Source organism: Augochlora pura, chromosome 4 (genome assembly GCF_028453695.1).
Source record: "Augochlora pura isolate Apur16 chromosome 4, APUR_v2.2.1, whole genome shotgun sequence".
NCBI classification, from domain to species: Eukaryota; Metazoa; Arthropoda; class Insecta; order Hymenoptera; family Halictidae; genus Augochlora; species Augochlora pura.
Genome location: NC_135775.1, coordinates 12815595 through 12837564, shown reverse-complemented (window position 1 = coordinate 12837564; position 21970 = coordinate 12815595). Strand labels below are relative to the sequence as shown.

The 21970-nt window shown below is 42.1% G+C and overlaps 1 protein-coding gene across 1 annotated transcript in view; it reads right to left on the bottom strand.

Annotated features, from left to right (window-relative positions):
- Positions 1 to 345: 345 nt before the first annotated feature.
- Positions 346 to 21970, bottom strand: part of Rat1 (5'-3' exoribonuclease 2 Rat1) — a 50742-nt gene continuing 29117 nt past the window's right edge. The window contains exons 16-17 of the mRNA XM_078178735.1: positions 3078 to 3298; positions 346 to 2215 (exon numbers count right to left, since the gene is read on the bottom strand). Coding sequence (XP_078034861.1) covers positions 1943 to 2215; positions 3078 to 3298 — 494 coding nt within the window. The 3' untranslated portion in view covers positions 346 to 1942. The remainder of the gene's footprint in view (positions 2216 to 3077; positions 3299 to 21970) is intronic.

Here is a 21970-nt window from a genome sequence, read left to right as displayed (position 1 = left end):
ATATAACATTATCAATATTATGAGAATCTTCTAATATCTATTATTGGCGTTTTTATATTTAGCTTGTCTTACTTACCTTTGATTGCTCCAAATATTTTATACAATCTATAAAAGACTATAATATATATATATATATAAAAGACTATAAAAGACTATAAAAGACTAAAGCAGATACTTAATTGAGTTGATTTAAACAAAATTTTAAACTAATTTTATTATTATATGCTATGAAAACAATTTATTCTCAATTTTGATTCGATACGTGAATATTCGCTAGACAAGGATCATTGGACGTTGTTTTGGGAGTCTGTGGACGATGGAGGGGATACAGTGAACGTTCGGAACTAGAACCAATTAAAGTATATTTGTCCCAAGTACATACATTACAAAAATGTCCACGCGTGCCGCATATACCGTCCATAGGGATATCGTATAATTCCCCACAGTCGACTGTACACTGACAATATGTATAAACAATTTGTACAATTGAGGCCACGCGGCAGAGTTACTCACAAATCGGAAAAGAATAATCATACGTCAGCATTTCCAATTTCATTAACAAGTGCTAATTTCGGAATTATTCTCGAAACACGTCGATCCCGACGCGTTGGCCTCGATTGTGTTTTACAAAATCAACAATTACATGTTTGTAACAGGATACCAACGAACTAAAAATACAAAGTATAAATTCAGTATCCGTGCGGCATAGTGATAATTGATCAATGGAGTGGTCTGATATAATAAAAATAAAAAAGATGATTAATAGTGTTATAAGAGACTTCCACTCATATCAAAGACTTTACTGATTATGCTTCTAAAATGACGCGAAAATGCGCATGCTATCATCTGATGAATTCCAAATCTACGGAGTCATAGTTAGAGCGAACTTTACTCGACTATTCATGGCCACCTTTCCCGCGTTAGAACGACTTCGGATGATCGAACTCGATTGCAACAAATTTTTCTGTTCACAATATACAATTTCCTAATCGTACACGTCGAATGTCTCGTGATAAATACACTTTATAATTCTATGACAACATTTTACCTACTTTAGGCACAAGTTTCTGCAAGACGATAAATGTCGCAAGACGACCAGTGAAATTGTAGAAAAATATATGTTCGGAGTGAACGCGTTCACGCTACGTCTAGTAGAGAAGTAACCTTAATTAGGTTCACGCTAAAAATGATCAAGTGAATACGCTTACTCGACACATTTCTGTTCATCTCACAGTTTCACTGATGGAACCAAACTGCAAAAACGAGACACGAAGGAATGTGACCCCCTCGTAGTTACCTTAACTGTGTTTACGTTTAGATTGTAGTGATAACTTACATCGGAGTCAAAAACTCGTTGAAATCTCTAAAAATAATAACCCTCTTTTCTTGTCAGTCCAAATCAGAGTACTATATACACAATGTATTAAGAAAATAGGAGAACAAGATTTAAGATAATTCGACTGGAAGGAAAATTATGCATTGTCGGGGACAAACATCGGTGGCTCTGAACGGTCTTCGCTCCAGCTATATCGTCTGAAAACTTACAACTAATTACATCTTTCCTTTGAACAGGTACGCATTTATCCTATTAATGGCGTCGTAAATTGATTATTGACTGCCTTCGGTCACTTTACGGTGTCCTTTTACGCGTAACATTATATTATGCACAATTTTTGGTCGCCGAATGTGATGTCTTCGCGATTCAACGGAGAACAGGAGGTCGACAACGTCGGCATTTTGTACACGAACGCTTGGATTTCTGCAACCTAGTCAGCCTCGGTCTACGGTTTGAGCGATACGGTCGTGTTTGTTACTCGCGACGAGACAATTATCTCTGGTCCTAGCGTTAAATTTTCTTGCGGTTCCATTTATTTCCCATATACCTTTTCAATCCGGCGATCGACGACGTGCCTGGTCGAATGATCGGGATTCTTTTTTACGTTTATCGTCTGTATCCTCCTCTTCCACCTCCTCCTCCTCCTCCTCCTCCTCCTCCGCTTCCTCCTCCTCTTCTAGCACTCGTCCTGCTACTGTATCCGCTACCGCTACCGCTAACGCTACCAACACCGCTGCCAGTGCCGGTGCTACTGCCACTGCCATTGCCGCCACCGCCGCCGGTGCCAGTGCCACTGCCACTGCCACTGCCGCTTCCGCTGCCACTGCCACTACTACTGCCGACTCCACTACCATAACCTTGGTAATTGGAAGAATAGTTCTAAAACAGTGGGAAATCATCCCAAGATTAATCCCTGCAAACGATTCTTCAAATGTTTTAGCTTGCTTATAAACGTTAGAAAGTTCCGACCGTTCATGGTGATCAATCGATAAAAAGGAAATAGCGTTAACTGTTTCAGGACAAATATCGCAAACCTGTGAATCATTTACATATTATGTATCACAAAATATCGTGTTACGACATTCATGTTTTCGATGTGGAATCTAATTCTCTGAGGAAAATATTCATTAGTTCCCTAATGCAAAGGATTGATTGTCTATAATATATTGAATTGAATAAAATTGAATTTTTTAAATGAATAGATAATGACTGTGCCACAATACGATGAATATCTTAGTCGATATGGATGTTACATAGAAATCTGGCTGATATTTTATATTATATTACACAATGTAATTATATTACATTACGCTAAGAAAATAAACAATTGTATGGAAAACCTGTAGATTTAATTATTTATACTTGATTATTATTTGTCACTTCTGACAACAAAACCTACTGCATTTTACTTGACTAATTTAGCTTGGGTCAAATGTGACTCGACTCCATCAATCGACTGTCTGCTGTACGACTGTTAAGGCGTATACTCTTTACAAACTTTCACACATCGGCATTTGAACAACGTTATAAATAGACAGCAGACTTTTCAGGTCTGCACTGCTGAGTATTGTAAAAAAAAAAAAAAAGGTCACCGCAGTCAAAGAACAATTATATATATATAATAAATATTCAACTTTCCATCTATCGATATAAGCGCAGAGTGTTCGCGGCATACATTTAACCGGCAAATAGGAACGATCGACTGATTACTGCCATTGAATATAAAGTATGAGAATCTTACCCATTGCTGAGGGTAGCTATTGTACGGCAAACTCTGGTAATTGTTTCGTCCGTACGGTTGAGTGCTGTAGTTATTCCATTGCTGATAGTCTTGATGCTGGTAACGCTGGTAGGTATGGGGAACGCACCCAGCAGCCCATGGTCCTGGGGCCTGCTTAGCCGGGACGGCTTGGCTAGGTCTGGAGCTCTCGTATCCCCCTTGATAGTATCCCCTCTGGAAGCCTGAAAAGTCAGTCGAACGGTTCGTCAATCTTTCCTACACCTGTCGTTGCCGCGAGATACAAAACGTCGTCAAATCGTGAACAGGTAAGTGTAAAATGTTCGAGCTACAGAAACATTTTAATAGAATAATCCATATCTCAATTATTCGGCATGCAAGATTTATATGTAAATATCTGAGACGAAAACAACTCATGTACAACGCGTTTAATTGTACAAATAAATAAAGTTTTTATTCAACGCTGTAATTCGATAACTGTCTTATTATTGCTCGCGTACTTCGATTAGTTTGAAGAACCAAGATTCCGCTGTGTATTATAGATTCAGGTTGAACATGTTAAAAAGTCAGGAAAGAATTTTCTTCACAAGTTCTGGGGGGGGGGGGGCAGTAAAATGTCGCAAATGCTGATCATTAAAATACCATAATTTCTTTCAATTTGGACCTTCCTTTTAAAAATTGGAAAGCGGCAATACACCGTAGAAATCTTATGACTATGATGGTACATTGAAAAATTCCTAGATCCAGATCAATTATGGCAAATATTGTGTCGACTGACTGAATTAATTTTTCAAGATATCTAGAACTGACACAAATCTACAAAATGTAGACAACAATGCGAAAAGTTAGGAGAAAGTACTGTAATTGCATAACGACAATTACATCCAGAGCCCCGCTATTAGGAAGAGTTAATAGTACGAAACAATAATAGTTGGGTCCGACAACCGATGAGAGTCGTTTACCTCATCGTTTGAGGAAATCAGAATCGACGGGCGACAGGAAAGGATAGAAGAGCAACGTAGGCAGGGGTAGGACACGTACGCGTGGGTGAATGAGCGGTGAAAGGGAGCGTGGCGGCGCGTGTGCCCCCGTTGCACCCTCGAATAATATGTAAACGCGCGTGCTGTTCGGACTGGAGACGGAGTGTTTGTCAGGAATCGCGAGACGTCATAATGGCGGAGTCTCGATGCTAATAACAGATTTTCGAAAGGCCGCGTGCAGGAATCACGCGCGCGAGCGTATAGGGGCCGGGGGTTGAAAAGAGACAGAGATAAAGGGAAAGAGTAAGAGAGAGAGAAGAAGAAGAGAGATAAAGAGAGACGGAGAAGGAACGAAGTCGTTACGCGTGGATGCCACACGCCCACGCAAATACAAATACAATCGGGCGGATACAGAAAAGGAAAGAGAGAAAAATTGGAGGCGGGAAATATAATGACGACGCTGACAAAAGAACAAAACTGGTTAGGCAAGGGCGGTCACCCCCGCCCCCCCTCCCTGTAGCCGTGAGTTTGCAACGATGCTCTCGTCTTTGACTACCGTTGAATATTTATAACTCGGTTTCGAATCGCGGAATCATGCTTTTTACCGAAGTCAAGGGGGAAAAGTACGAAACAAGAGGCGCATTGAGGGACGATCCCCCGAGTCGGTGGAGGAGAAGGGAGGGAGGACCGGTACTGTTTGATGTATCCTGACGAGTGGAAATCAATTTTAATTGAATCGATCATAAGCTACCTGCGCCGCGGAGAGGACAGGCAGAGCAGAGTCGTGCACGATGCCTCGGATGCTTCGCGGAAATCGTAATGAACTCTCGGGGGGGCTGCTGGATCTCGTATTCATGTATTCCGCGTGCAAGCCTCTTGTTCCCCGACGGTGTGTTCGTCTTCCAAGAGACCATCGATCCACTTCGTACCGAGGAAAAATTGTCCGGAATTGCTCGGTGTGTCGGGATCGCCGTTCGAACTCGCCGTTTCTTTATTCGCCGGAATCTAGCGCTGTTTTTTCCAATGCAGCGAGCACGGTCGCGCATGATCTATGACCTATTACCCACTCCGGGCACCTGTATGCGTGCATGTGTCCTTGCGGGAGGTTAAATAGCGAGTCGACTGAGAATTCTCCGTGAATATTCTAATGGAGAGATCCTAGAAGTCTAGTATGTATCGTGACGCGTCTCGGTGAAAATGTCACGCCCTGGCAAACAGATTCGCTGGAGTCGCGAGACTCGTAGAATCGAGTGCATCGTGTAACCGTTTGTAATTGATCGAAATTCAAATCTCAGATTATCTGTCTCTGATTTATTCATGGAAGTGTTATACATCAGTGAAGTGGTAATTAACTGTTTAGAATGGAAATTATTTTTCGTTAATCACGATCTCTTTCTCTCGTTCAACGGAGTATGTAGATTGAATCAACTATTATTTAAAACTACTACAGATGTTATTGAACTATATGCAGTTTTATTAAATGCAGTGTCACTTTTTACACTTTTATATACTTGAGCTATTCTATTGCACTGTCTCTATTACAAACTCATGTATATCTTCTATTGATCCAACTCTAAAGATTTAATTTTTGTTCAAATATTTTTGTAGGGAACTCTAGAATAATAATCTTCGACTTATATCTTTTACAATGATTAACTTGCAGTACTTTAGCTGTGGTTATACTTATGCACTATCATTTGAAAAATAAAATGAAGCGTCTAAGGATTCTGCGTGTAATTAGATTAAAAAAGAGTAAATTAAATATCAAAAACCCCTCAGGGCTACCAATTGAATAATAAAACCCTCAGACTAGGCGATGATCGATGAAATATTAAGTTTTACACTCTTAACGCGAGGGAACCCTTAAACGAATCGAGTTTTACACTCTTATCGAGAAAGAACCCCTAAATGAATTACACCAGAATTCTTGGCATTATAAATAGTATTTAACTTTGCACCCCCGATGAAGGCCAGCCCGTCTTCTATGTACCCAAGGAGCAATCGTTTAAAGGTTGTAGAGACCCCCCAAGATTGCCGGGGCTCGAACGAGCATAGAGAGACTATCAGTGACGCATGATAATCGTATAGTTCGGTTCAATCGAGCTCGTAATGGGAGGCGGCAAACACCGTCAATATTATCGAGGGTCGAAGGGGTGGTCTCGTGGACTCCGGTCTACCAGCTATAGAGAGAGAGTCCGGCTGCCTCTGTTCCAAGAGCAGCGCCACGACCGCTTCATCTCGCTCTCTTGCGGCAACAATAACATCCCCCGTGGATTTCCATCCCCGGAACGGTTTTCGAGGGGGCGCCCCCACGGTAATCCTCACCCTCGCCAAAAAAAGGGCCCACGAGGGGGAGGGGGGAGGGGCGGGGAGTAGGAGGTAGCAGTTTACACGTCGGATCATCCCTCGTTATTGTTGCGTTTATGATAATAGCAGCCCCGACCGGCGTGCATGCCAGCCCACGGCTGACCGCTTCAACCCCATCGCAAAGGGTCGTGAAGCGTTACCACGCTCAGGTATTTAATTAGACGGCCCCAACTGCGCGCATTAATTTGTACAATACTTGTTACGCGGACATCTTTGGCTTGCATGCTGGACCGAGGAATTATCCTCTGTATAGCTGTGCGAGTGTAATTAGTAATTGTTAATATATCAAACGTCAAAAATGTTTCATTTTCATATGAAAATATACTATTTAACCCTTTCAATGAAGAATTTTGATACACCATGATCCTTCTATGACTAATAACATGAATATATCTGAATAGATTTTAACAGCATTCATCCGTACAATAATTGCAGATATTCTGCTATACTTTATTGATTTCAGTCAGCAATGAAATTATTAAAGGGTGTAAAATGTTTAATGTAGTGTCAGAATAAAATAACTGAATAAAAAATGGTAAATATGTATAAATAAGTACTCGAAAATGTATTGGATGCATTCCCTTTATAAGATACCGATTGGTACTGGCAAATTTTACATAGTAACTACGCCACATTTTACAATACAGTAAAACTCTATTTATTTGAACCTAAATAAAGAGATATCAGTCGGTTACATAATCAGTAGATTTACATAATGGGAGTCCATCTGTCTAACTATAAGTTTCCATTCATTTCATCGGAATTCGCGTACGTACTTATAAGAGGATTCAGTTACGGATAGAGTTCAGTTAATCAGACGCAACTAAAATTTTGTTTTATGAAGTTCATATAAACGGAGTTTCGGATATGCTCGATTGTTTTACAAAATCATTTTCAAAATCTGTTCCTCATCACCGTCTAACAAGAAAATGTTGGTGAACAAGAAATTGACGAATCAAGGGTATCTAGAACGTTTCGCAACTTTTCTGGACCTCCGTGACGAGCGCCGTAGAAATCTTCGGCTCTCGAAGACGGTCGAAAAATGACAACGCGCAGGGAAAAATGGGGCCGGTCTAGGGGGGCGTCGGGGGCCGGGAAAGTGTAATTTCAGTTTGAAACAGGAACGGGAGAGGCCGACCCACATCGAGGCTTCGAGTGTTTGTATTGCTGACGCGGCGATCCAATCCAATCCAATACCCGTGGCGGAGAGGCAACACACAGCACATATACTACCTACATATGAACGAATTTCTCTCTTTCTCTTCCCGTTCTCTCCCTGCCACTCTCCCGCCTCGCCGATTTCCCATCTCCTTTTCCAATACAATTTCACAGGTTCGCGTCTGGCAGGCAGAGCTTTCATTTTGTAATTAATTATCCGCCATTTAAACACCGGGCAAATCATTTTTTCCTTTCGAACTGCCGCGACTTTCCAATTAAATACGCCCCAGTTGTTATCGAGCGGTGCACCCGCCGGGAAATTCAGGTCTTAATACTACCGCGACAGATATTCGTGATTGTTTATTTAAATATCAGGAGCGATCACTAACCTGTCAATTATTTCGTTCGCAACGAATTTTATCGCAACGTGTATTTTATTCGAGTTTATTAAAATGCAAAAATAATTTGAATCGTGCAAACTCTTGTAGGTTTTTTTTTCTATAGAAAAATACAAAGTCGATGACGACGTAAATTGCCTCGCGGATTCAATCTACAAAAGAGGTAATATCTGCTTGAAGGGCGATGAAACTTTTCTTCTTTCTAATGATAATTCAGCGGTCGCATGGAACGCCATTCGCTACAGAAAATCGTCAGGATAAGTTTTAATTGCTACCAATGTCAAGAAGACCCTTCGAAGCTTCGAGTCCCCGTTGCGAAGAGACGGTGAAGTTGAGGGATGATTTTCGCGGAAGACATGTTTTCGAGTTCGAGGGATCGGAAGTGAACGGCGGCTTTTCGAGAAATAAATTTCGCCCGCCGCGAAAGGGTGAAAAGGACTTCCGGTGGGCGCACGACACACGGAAATCGAAACCCTTTGGCTCCGTTTTCCTCGAGAGGCGAGACCAACCGACTAACTCGAATGAAAAGGCACCAGTGCTGGTAAGAGACACTTCGTACACGCTCCTGCTGGCGTGTATCCGAGCACGAAAAAAGGAAACAGAGAGCGATAGAGGAAGAGAGAGAGAGAGAGAGACCGAGAGAAAGGAGAGAACGCTTATTTAGCTTACCTTTTACTTACACGCGCCGTACAATGTTTACCTACACCCACCTAAGCATGTAAGATTGGAGGGACTGCTCGAGAGGAATAATGTTTGCGCAAGAAGAACGGATAGCGATTTCGATATTTAAAAAGAAAGGTAGCAGTGGAGGGAGGATCAAGGTTGACGCATTATCGACTTTCGAACGCGAGTGACGTCGATCGAATATTTTTAGTTAACAGTAAGGAGGCTCAAATCAATTGGGACACTTGGCAGCTAAGTTAAAAGTGATACTAACTCCAATAACGATTTCTTACATGTTTTGTTCCAGTATCGACAATTGCATGCTAGCGGTATTTCCAAAGTTTACAAAACACTATTTCGTTGTCATAGTTTCTTCCTCAATCTCTCTCCCTCTCTCTATCTCGCTCTTTTTCTCTTACACTCTCGCTCTGGTTTTCGATTACGCAGGACTTCGAGGAACCTAAGCAATAAGCTTAGGTCACTCGAAGTTGCCTAAACACTCTGCAGACATCGGTCCCATTCATTCAGTATTATGCGACACACTCATCATTCTGCCCTCCACACCCCCAAAAACACTACAGTACTGTACTATACGATAAAAAAATTAAAAACCAAATACGAACCATCAAACAATACAGTACATACTATTAAAAATACTTTTAAATTTATATTTATAACTAAAGTTTGTAAAGAAATCAGTTAAGATGTTGACTTTCGAGATCAGTGAAACGGACCTTCCGTGTCCTTAAAAATGCTTCTAAAGACCGTTGTCAACTAGCATATTCTCTACGTCGTGAATCCTCTCAGAATATAAACAGAAAAGAAGACTGTAAGCCTATGCCCAAGCAAAGCTTGCTCAACTTAACCAAATTAGAGGCCAGCAATGGACGAAACGGAGCGGAGCGGGCACTGAACATGTACCGCGACTAGCAGCGGTAGAGTTCCCAAAAAATGATCGACATCTCGAGACCGGCGCGGCGCGGCGCGAAAGACATCAGAGAGCCGGTAAAGCGTCGAGAAGGGGTTGTTCCGCCGAAAATGTGGCGCAAGTACCTGACGAAAAGAACAATGAGTGTGCGTTCCCCATCGAGGAGGAGGCTGCCGCAGTCCGTACAAGATGGCGCCAGTAAGCCGGAGTACCACTCGGGCGATTTCCGGTGGCTTTGTTCCGCGCGCCACTCGTGCACTCAGGGGTGTATTCGATGAAACTCGAGGCTTAAAGGCGCGTTTTTCAGCCGCCAACGGGTAGAGGCCTGCCTCCGGCTGGCTGGCTGGCTGGGTGCGTGGGCGAGCGCGAGCGCGAGATATAAAGAGGTTTTTCTTCTATGAAGCCAGTTAGCCAACGAACCGGTAATTCCTCCTCCACGGGGGCCCCCACCCCATCGTCATCAACGACGCGCGCGGAGCATTCTCGCGCTCTACGACTTCTTCGTCTCCGTCTTCGTCTTCGCTGCTTCAACTTCCTCCTCGTCCGTTCTCTTCGCGTCCTTCCGCTCTTTCTTCGCGTTCTTTGCCGGCATTCATTCTCGCCTTTGCGCCACCAAGAAGAAGAAACGAGCCAGGTGCAGCTCAAGATTTCCAACCCCCTCGCGAACCCTTCGCCCCTTCCACGCTTCTCTTTCTCTCTTTCCCTCTTTCCCTCTTTCTTTCTTTCTTTCTTCATTTCGCGCTCTTTTCCTCGTCGGTTTCTAGCTCTTTCTCTTTTTCGCAGCGCTTTCCTGTTCCTCTTTTTAGTCGCCGGTAATGGAGGCCCTCGAAGCCGGCCCTTCTAGCGCCTCGACGAGCCAGCCGACGAAACGAAACGAAACGAAACGAAACGAAACGAGAGACGAGACACGTTTACCCCCGGCGACTTTTACTTTCTTCCTCCCTCTCCGAGCTGCCGCTCTGTTTCCCTGTTTCCGTCCTTCCCCCGTGATTCGCTCGAGAGGAAAATGCAAGCTCGCTACCGCCGCCGTCACAGAGAGACCAGGCCACGCTGCTGCCACAGCCACGCTCGTCCGCAGCTGAGCAAATTTTATTTCGAATAACGAATTAACGAGAACGAATAAATCCTCAAGATTTTGACTTGAGAGACGGATCGCGATTTCCCACTCCAGGGAACCCCTGTGGATAGAAGACGGGGCGCAGTGCTCTCCAAATTTCACGGCGCAGCGATTTGGAAATTTATTCTTTCGTGGGAAATCGAATTCTCTTTAAGAGAACTGTAGCTTCGTTCTTTATCGCTGCAGAAATTTGTCAGTTACGCCCATGTGGAAAAGCAACGGCGCGAGAAGATAATGAACAGATTGTGTTTTTAGTTTGTTATTAATCGTGGACATATTTCTGTATTCTTTACTAGCTTCTTCTCCTTCATCAATTGTCTGTCATTGTACGATCACCTCGATATCTATGATGTTAAACCATACGTATTTTTTAATTATCGTTCTCGCCTGAGAAACGGCGGTCTGTAATCACCCGTGGGTAATTATTTTCAAGCAGCGGAGTACGAGCAAAACGAGTTTCGCAGTTTCAATAGTTGTCGAAATTGTTACGAATATTTTAATCAGTTTGACGACCTCGAAGATAAAAGATTGCTCTGCGATAACGGGTCTACTATTTAAATATTGATTATATGCATTGTCAAAGGTCCTCATCCAACTGTCAATTTTATTCGCCGATTTGTTCGACGCAATTTCCATTCGAAGATTATTTAGAATTTAAAACGTTCGTCGAAAATGTTATTCGACCAGCGTGCAACTCAGCCAGGACGAAATTGTCCATCCCTCTAACCACCTCTGCGTCAATTTATTTCAGAAAATCAACGATTATTCCGATCATTAACGAACCCAGCGGTTTGGTTTCCAGATATTTTGTGGTGCGTCCCCGACTGCAAATTTATCATTGAAATACTCTTCGGGATTTTCATTACTATGGGGTGTTCATAGGGTCCAGTGAATGTTATTAAATTTGGATGGTCCCAGCCGAATATAAATTAATAATTGCACGAACAGTTTAATATATAATGTTTCACGAACATCCACTTATTTAATTGAAATAAGCAGGTTGTAAAAAAACACGTACATCTAATCTACAATTCATGAAATCTACAACTAGTTAAGCTATGCAATATATGACAACCATGATCTTCGATGCTCCTACAAAAAATTGAAATTAATTACACACTTGTCGCAGTTCAAGTCTTAACACGTAACAAAAGAGATATTCAAATCATTCCGCCAAGTGCACGACGGCGAACCCTATAACGTATACTTTCATCTGATTTAGAAATCAATCAAATCAACTTTTACCTATTCAATTGCAGAACAGTGACAAAAGAAATTATTGTATTGTATTTATGTGGGCAAACAAAAGCTTTTGGCATCGAAATCACTGTGGGGATGCAAGCGACCAAAAATAAAATCTAAGTAACTAAAATATTATTTACTGTTTTCAAAATATACTAAAACATATATATTATTTTTTATATACAAATTATGATTATGAATTATATATTATAGGTTACATAATATATAAACTCTATGTTTTAGTATTTATTTACACGTTTGCAAACAAATTAAAAACCGTATAATGCTGCCAGTAATCCTAGGAGATCGTTCTAGGTAAAATAAAAATGCACTTCTTTCCTATAATTTTAACAAGACTAATATATCAATAGGATTAAATTCTTGAAATGTCCCCATTCTTTTTGTATTTTACCTACTCATTTTATTTAAATAAATGAGACGCGATAGGTAACGCGTCCAACCGAAACCAACCTAAATCGCGAAAGGTTGAAATGCGCAGACTGCCGCGGCCGTGCATAAACACCTCGGAAGCTCTGCCGACCAAATGCCGGAAGGATCGATCGCCGAGAGCCAATCCAGAAAAGGCCTAACATACGAATTAACAATTGCCGCGAAATAAAATCGGAGGCGTGTGTGCGGCGGCGTTCGTTCTCCGGCTGGTATTTCCAGCTCGCAGCCGTGCTGGGCGATTGGGCCTGTGCGCGGGGGTGGTTGGGTACACGGGAAGGTGGGACAGAGCGGTCGTCGGCGAACGGGGGTTGACGCGGCGGCCGAGAGGGTGGTGGAAGGAGCGACTGGGATCGGAAAAGGACGGAGCGAAGCACTTGACCCTGCCTGGCTGGTTGCCGCACAGCCGATGCTGTGCCAGCAAACCCCACCGTGCAACGTGCGTTAATAAACGCAACGCGGTTGTGTGGGTCCCCCGTCCGTGAGCCCTCCTCCCGCACCCTTTCTCTCTCGGAGCAGCCCTCCCTGCGCGGCCCTCGTCCTCGCCATCACCCTGGCCCTCGCCTTCACCCTCGCCGTCGGGATCTGCCTCGCGTCCCGTTTCTTCTCGCTCTATCCCGCAGGACGCACGCCCACCGGAATCCAGCTTCTCCGTCGGAGCGCGCGTGCGCAAACTGGGAGCAAAACGGGGCGAAAATGTGTGGCGCCACGCAGCGAACGCACACAGCCACCGTCGAAAACGTAGGGGGTGATGGGGGGGTGGGCAGGTCGCGCGGCGAGCAACGTGTTGACTCTCGCGATCGTGCAGCTCCTAATTTATTTACAATTTCGCGAAGGGGAGCCGGATTGATTCGAGCCTTACTCCTGCCCTCCAACCACCACCCCCGCGAACCCCCGGGATCCAATACCGGGCCCGGAGTAGCCTACGCTCCACTGTAATTCGCTAGGCGTTTAATTGCAACCCCCACCCCGCGGACCTTGTGCCTAGACGACGCTGTTCGATGGTAATTAAGGGAACGTTTCCTCTGGCCGATCGTCTTTGGAACGGGCTGAATTGGACCGATCGGGGTCGAGGAACCGGATTTTGTTTTGTACGAGTGGCGCCGCGCGAGACGAGTCCGATGGTTTTTACCGTCTCGCGAGCGGTTTGCAGTGATATTGAATTTTTAATGGATGACAATTGGTGTACGCGTGTCGGGGTTTCGGATCCACGAAATTTACGATCACACGGTTGATTGATTTGTTTTTGGGGAACATGAGCCGGTCGGGTGGTTAACTTAACCGAAACTCGTATAATTTTTCGGTATTGTGCAACCGGTGAAATAAAATCAAATTTTATTTTCTGTATTAAGTGTTTTAAACGATAAATAACAATTGCATTATTTTCGGAGCACTCTTAAACAGTTTCACATGCACGAGGACCCGTTGTTTGGTAATGATACTTGCCAGCCATTTCTGCTGATTGTAAAATGTTTAGAGCACGTAGTTTCACGAAGTTAATGTTTATTACGAATTTAGGATAGATGTAGGATGAACGAATACATTAAATAATTGGGGAATGTACCCGACTACTTTCGTAGCAGTTTAAGAAGGGATTGCAGAGAATAATTTTATGTATGTTAATATAATAATATCAACGCGATTAACGTTTCATTGATGTTTCATTATTCTTCAATTTGCGGTTTATTGATCTTATATAGACGCGCTTCATTATTTCCTAAGTTTACACTTCCTCGTCCTATAGCTTCGCGAAAGCTGGAAATCAGCCCGCAAATCACAATCACCCCCTTCAATTACTCTCTCTTTTGCCAGACATTTATATGTTATAGATATTATATTATGATGCTTATATGTAGATGTCCGCAGTGTCGTACCAACACTTCTTTATTGCGTATTAATTTACGTCTTACATCGTTTCATCCGATTGTTGGTGTCAAAATCAATTTTACGACGTGGACAACAATATATGTAAAACACATTGCAAAATGTTTTCGAAGAAGTTCGAAATCGAAGAAGTTCGATTTTGTTAAAAATATCTTAAAAATTATAAATTTTTTCGTAAATACTTTCGTGTACATATAGTGCATTGAATGTATGTTTAAAAACAAATTTCGCACGTTTTGCAAGAATTTTTTTTGCAAGAAAGATTTACAATTGTTCTTGCAAGAAAGCCAAAGAAAGTACACTTCTCCCATTTCTCAAATCTGCGAATTAGCATGTTTTTTCAAATTTTTCTCGATTTCGTTGAAGCTGAATTTCTTTCTTGAATTTTTCAGTAGTTTGTAAAGAAACGCGTCTTTCAGTTTTTAAATGTGTATCTATGTTGAATGAAAGTCTTTTTAATAAAAAAGAAATAATGATTAAAAAATATGGGAACGATATGAGGCACACATTTACCCTAATAGAGAAGCATCCCAATAAAATGGTGCCATGAATAAAGGAGTACATTGAATGCCGGCGATAAATTATATCAATTAATTCATCGGCGAAGTAGTGGAAGAACTTTTGGGTAACCTAATGGCTCCGACGGCGAACGAAACCGACAGGGACGATCGGTTTCCCGGGAAGACGAGCGCTAAGAGAAAACGGAACGCGGGAAGGGCGAATATATACGCGAGACTCGGGTTAATCCGAAACGGCTGAGTAAGCAAGCGAGCAAGCAAACGAGCGAGCGAGCGAGCTAGCGAGTCACCGGAACGGAGCAAGCTATGCAGAAATCCGCGGCGTTTTTCTTCTCTTTTCCAGAGCGTCGGTGAACGTTCCTCTCCCTGCTCGCCGCGCCTAGCCGGTCTCTTCTCGGTTTAGTGAATTTCTGCCGATATTCCGTCTCCGTCTCCGCGCGGGACGCAGACAGCGAAAATATTGACTCTGTCAGCCGCGCTGTCGACGCTTGGGCAGAGGAAGCCAGCCAGCCAGCGGGGCGCGTCGAGGCGCAGCGCTACGAAGGCAGTACAAATTAGGGGCGGATGTCGTATTGTTTCGAAACAATGTCAGAGAGATTAGCCAGTCCGTACACAAGGTCTAACGGGCGATTCTCTCCCTCTGTTGCGCCGCAATTGCGCCGGATACACGATTTATCCAAGAGAAATCACGGGGTAATAAAAAAGAACCGTTCGCGGGTCGGAACTCACCCCACGGAGTTCCTCTCCTCCGTTCCCGTTTTCTCCGACTTGGGCGCACCAACGTGGAGGGACGATCAGCGATTCCATCGTTATCGGCGATGAATAATTAATGCCCCGTTAATGAATTAAAGATCGTCAGACGTTAAAGAAAGCCTCGAGGACGAGCCGGCGAGCTCGCAAGCTCGTTAAATATTGGCTGCGTCTTCGCCTGCATCCGAGACGCGTTATCGATCTCCGGATGCACCGTGCATCGTCTCTAACCGGATATCACCTAGTTGTGTCGCGAAATAGAAAATCATGGCGAAGATATAATGATAATAACGATTCCCTGGACTTAAAGATGCGATAACGCAAAATGTAAGTAAGAAAGAAATATATAATCGAAAGGTTCAATAACCTGACAATAACGAAGTAAATAATAAAAACAGCAACAAGTCGTAAAAATAATGAGAATAATATTAAAAGTTATGGCAGAGCAATAGTAACTGTTCGTGGGAGTAAGAGAGGCTAAAAGAAGGGTGGGGAAGAATAACGAGGGAGGTGTCGTGGGTAACAGAAATAACGAATAATAATAGCGGAGGCTTTAACACGTTGACGCCGGCTTGACCCACCGGTGGGTCATACGTGTCAGACCCGTGGGCGACGTACATTTGCTTATTTTGCTTGCATTTCACAAAATAGTTAGTACAAAATGGGTTTATGTTATTTTATCTGATCAATAGAAACAGATATTCAATAGTAAATACATAGAAATGCAATATTATAAACTTAACATAATTATTTAATTTTTGTAAGTTTCGGGCGCCGACTCACAGAGAAAATCGTGAATATCGGCGCCGGCGTCAACGTGTTAAAGGAAGTATGCGAAGTATAAAGAAAGGTAAAGAGATGACAGTAATGGTTCGAATTAAGAAAAGGTGATTGGGACGATTATAGCAACTAGAGGAGTGCGCGGCGAGATTTCAAGATTATCAAAATAGAACACAAAATAGTTAATAACTTTGTATGCAAGAAGGACCATACTTATGACTATATACTATGAACATAATATGTTTGCATGAACATAAAAGGTACATTGTGGTAGGAAATTTATCATTTGTACTAGAGACTTCCTGGAAAAACTATGTAGCACTTCGATTGTGGAGATATAGAAGGCACGGATGGTTATGATGTATGAGAATAATCTTGATGCAGACCTAGTGAGCTGACAATAAAAATGATGGCATGAAGTTCTGGAGGAGTAGATGCCAAGGTTGTGTAGTATACCGTCGACAGTGGGTAAAGAAGTGTGCTGAATCGCGTAAGGAAACATAACTTTGCAAGTTCTGCGGCTAAAATGAATAATATAGTATTGGGATAAGATCAAACTTTGTTTGGTATGATGTGTGCGTTGAGATCATATTTCGAAAACATGGAATACATTATAGATGTTTAACATAAATCCGGATTATCCCAGGAGTAGTGTAGAGACATCATGTAGAATGTAATACGATGTTGATAGCGTGAGGGTTTGAAGAATGGAATTTATTTTATAGCAGAAAGAATTAGAATCATTATTAGAACGCTTCTGCAATTTGCAATTTCTCATACTACGTTTTGGGGGAAGACGCGAAACGGTAAATAGCGTATCATCATTCGTGATTGTGCGCACCTATTTGCTCGATTTTATACAATTTGAGATTTTACTACAGGTTACTGTATTGATTAATTTAGTTACGAATCACATGGTATTATATTGTACTCTAACTAATCTATTGTACTCATTAGTTACTCGAATGATGGTCAAAACAGGCTATTGCAGCCTAGTTCTGCGAAAAATGATTGTTCAGAAAGGATATTTACGTATGGAAGATTCAACCTTCCATTTCTTACTCCTAATAATGTATAATAATATAATAAGGTATAAATTTTTATTTACTACGGTCTCAATCTACTCAGATTCCCAGTAATCAGTCGATTTCATAGCCAAAACGTATCAGTCTCCATTAGCAAGAAAATGGTATAAAACTCTGACGGATCAAGACTAATCAGGACCACAGGGTAGTACACTCAATTTATCAATCGCACAATGTCAAGTACGATTAACCCTGCTATTGTTCTCCTTGGGTCCTAAATCTTAGCTATTACGCTGAATATCGTTGTCGACAAATAAACTTCCTATTAAATAATACTGATAACCGTATAACATAACCGAGCAAAAAATGATTGAGACGTCGACAAAGCCGCAATCCGACAATCTTCTGGTAATCGTGACTATACCTCGAGATGGTGACATTGATTGCACTGGCAAACTAGCAAAGACTCGGCGAAAAGATTGTACAAGGTAGACCGCTCGATATTTAACGAACGACCGGGAAGAAAGAAAAGGTCGACTCGCGAATCTCTGCCGGTTCAAGGGACACAACGGGTCTCCGTCGAAGCCGGTGTGGCAAAGGCGTCAGATAAGGCACCATCGTTGATTGGATCACCGCGAGAAATCGATATCACGACCTGCTATCCTTCTCTTCCACCATCCTCCCGCCCCCTATCACCCACTACCCTTCCTTCTTCGTTCTAGCTACCCGTCTCTCCGTCGTTCTTCGGGGGTTACGCGCCACCTCCCTCCTCCTTTCTGTTCCTCCTCCTGGTCGCTGCCGCCGCCGTCGCCGCCGCCGCCGTGGCTGCCTCCAATTTCCCCGTGACGGGCTCCTGGAGGATTCTCGAGTGCCCTCTCATCGCCCTCTGGGCCATCCAACCGAGCTCTGTCCGGCAGTCTCCATGCCAACACCCGCTCGATAAATTTATTGGTCGCCTCTGACACGAGTGCTTCTGCATATTTCTTTCTTACTCCCTCTTTCTCTGTCTCTCCACCGCTACCTCGCTAGGACCTTATCGGATTCCATTCCCGGATCGCGTCTTTTGCTCTACGGGATGACTGATGATTATTTCTTGACCGTGTTAGCCGTTAGATCCACGATCTCTCGATCTATATTGTGTTATCCTCTGTTACGGGGTCCCATTGCCAATCACCGTTGACTACAAGGAGGACTATTGAAAATGGGTTTAACTCTTAACTATTATAGACAGCGTATGAGATTGCCGCTAATTACGTATTCATTCTTATTCATAATTGTAAGAAAAAATGTGGAAGTGAATAAGTAAGAATAATTAGGCTTGATTTTTTTATTTCATAGTTTCATGTGATGTATTTCTATTACTTTCTTCACTTCATATAAATACTGCTATTCCTTTATGTAATAGTTGATCAAACAACATTAAAATTATTTTTGTAATTCAAATGTTCTACCTTTCTTTTCAGAACAAACTATGCCCACCCCTAGAGTGACATAGTACCCGCTAAGAATTATTTCATTGCATATGGTTTCTTACTACAAAAACATCCATTGACATGGATATTAAGTTCAGCATGAACTAATAATAGCGCACGTGGCGGGCGGTGTATTAATTTGCATGGGGAAAGTTCCGCAATAAACATGATAATCTCCGGAGCTTTGTCGGAAGCTTAAACACAAAAATAGGATTCGATATATATATATATATATATATAGAGGGTTACATACTTTGTTTATTTATTTATTATCTATTATTTATCCAAATATTTATTATTATCTCTATATAGTTTCAACAGTCACGATCCATGAACTTGATGGAAGCTACTCTATGGATACATACGAAATATTAACATTCGAACAGCGGAACTTTTTGACAAAAATTGCACCGAGTGTTTATCAACATATTTTTGCAAATACTTGTTCCAGACACGTAAATATGTCTATAAACCTTAATAAAGTACGCCAAAAGTTTAATCAAGTGCCCAAAATTAGAAAATCAAATAACAATGTTTTCACACACCCCATCGCGCGAGTGTTAAAGTTACATCTATGAAGTTTAAGAGCGGGCTGTTGAAAAAGCAAAAGAGAAAATAGAAAACAGTGGGGCAGAAATTTCGAGTAATTTGAAAGAAACAACGAAACGAACGAAGAAACGAAGGGACGAGTCTTGTCAAGATGAAAGGTAACGAGTAACGAGGCAACGAGTGTTCGAATCGCACTCGTCGGAACTTATGTCGGTTCAACTGGTTCCACGGTTGATTCGATGGAGCTAGAGGGGCGGGAAAAAAGAAGGGAGGCGGGAGAAGGGTACGGGGGCAGAAGAGCGAAAGAGTAGTGCGCTCGGCGTTGTAGGACTCTCCGGTGGAGAGCTCTCCCTCTCTCTCGCCCGCTTAAAGCCCTATCCACTACTCATTTATCAAATAAATCAACACAGCTACTTGTGCACCTGTGAAGAGATTCAGCTGCGGTCGGCCCGTGCCGTCCAAAAGCCCGTGGCAATCCGTAAATCGATTTCTCGAGTGTGGAGTCAAGATTGACGTCAGGATGTCGAAGAGAAGATCTCAAAGAAAACAGGGGGGGACAAAAAGATGAACAAAAGATACCGGCAAATATTTAATACACGAAGAACTTTATTTATGTTGAAATAAGCGATATGCGCATACATAACAACAGAGTTTGACAGAATTCAGAAAATCTAAATCTAGATGACAACATGAATTTGTTTAGTTTATTACAAAATTCATGTCTTAATTAAAAAAGACATTCTGACAGCAGGCTGAGATTTCCTAGAATAAACAAATCTGTTCCGGCGAAATAAAATATAATTAGATAAAACAGCAGTTAAACTATGGGGTCTGTATTTGAAGAATAAACTTGATGTCAACAGGATAACTTGAAGCTAATTCCTTTTTAATTAAGAATAAACAAATCTGTTCCCGCGACATAAAATATAATTAGATACAACAGCAGTTAAACTATGGGGTCTGTATTTGAAGAATAAACTTGATGTCAACAGGATAACTTGAAGCTAATTCCACGTGTACTAAAACACACTTGGTCTCAAATTTGCAACTTCTCTGTGGTGATATTATTTAATACTTCATAGGAAAATCTTAGAACTGCGAAGGCTGTTGTGGAAACCAACGTAGCGAATGTGTTAATAGAAACGAATATACATAGAAGAACGAGTTTCTGTTATTGGAAGAAAAAAGATCTGCATCGAAGGCGTTGCTGTAATTAAATCTTTACAGCGTAACCCACATGATTCGATGATTGTGGACCGCTTGACGAATCAGTGCGAGTTCTTAATCGTCTGCGGATCGACCGGAGAAGAGAAATTGGGGAAAGACGACGGAAGAAAGGGATTAAGTGCCGGGTGGGCGAGGGACCGCGGCGGGGAGTGGAGACGCGGAGAGTATAATCAAAGAGCTTCGAAAAATCAGGATGCACTTAGAAGCACGTACTCGGCCTATAGAGAGGCATTCAGTTATACTGGTGAGTTTGGAGTCAAAGCAAGGACCCTTGCCTCAGCCGGCGCATTACCTCCGGTGCTCGCGTCGTCGACGTCGACATCGATGTCGACATCTATACCGCGTTTACATCCACGTGACCTTCCCTCCCTCTACCGGAATGCTCTCGCTGGTGTATTTACGATCACTGAGTCGAGGAGCGAACATCGACACGATTAGGAAATTCGGATCATTCTTTTACGTGAGTCGTGATTATCTACTTCTCAATCGAAATCGCGGGATTTTTAACTTTCCTCCCGTTTGACTCCTTGTGTGTAAAACTTGAGTGTCCATTTGCATTTTTTCTTCAATTATTTTTAGTAACTTTTGGAATAATGCTGTAGGATAAATTCGTGTCGGTCGATCGGATAAATAGGGGACATAGATTCAAACCCGGATCTTTCGCTTGGCGGACGACTACTTTAACCAATTAACAAAATAAACCTGACTCGAACCAACAACACATTTTGCCCTACTTCTTACAATGTTAATACCTCAGATATCCCAATTCTTGCAATATTTTGCAAAATTGTTTTAAATTGCTATTTTGTGTACACTTAGATCAATTCATGAGAAACGTTTACGGAAAATATTTTAAATAACAAAACTTAAAATATTACGATAATTTTGGATGCACACACAAGAATTAACAACTTCCCTGTCATCAGTAATCTTACCATTATAATATTGAACAAACTTTGGCTGAATTTAGTCAAACTTAGACTTAATCAATTTTTGAAGAAGATAATTTTTAAATGAAAGATTTTTTGAAGTGTATGTGTATTGTATGGCTGAGAGTGTGCGGTATGTAAGAAGGAGTGTGCGGTTGTATGAATGTATAGTAATAAGATAACATGAATGCATGGTTGTGTGCGTGAAACAAATGAATGATTGGGATTATCGATCGGGCGAGGGACAACGGAACGAGGTGGCCACACTTCTTCGGTGACGCCACGTGGGAACAGACGTTTTGTGTATATCTTTGTAAAATAAAAGTTAATATTATTCCGTTAACCGAGTTCCTTACAAATCAGAAGTGGGATAAAGGATTCACAAAAGCTATAAATCGTGATTGTGTTGTGAACATTTACTGTCTAACGATTTTTTTCCTTCCCCGTGGCTTTCTGAGTGAC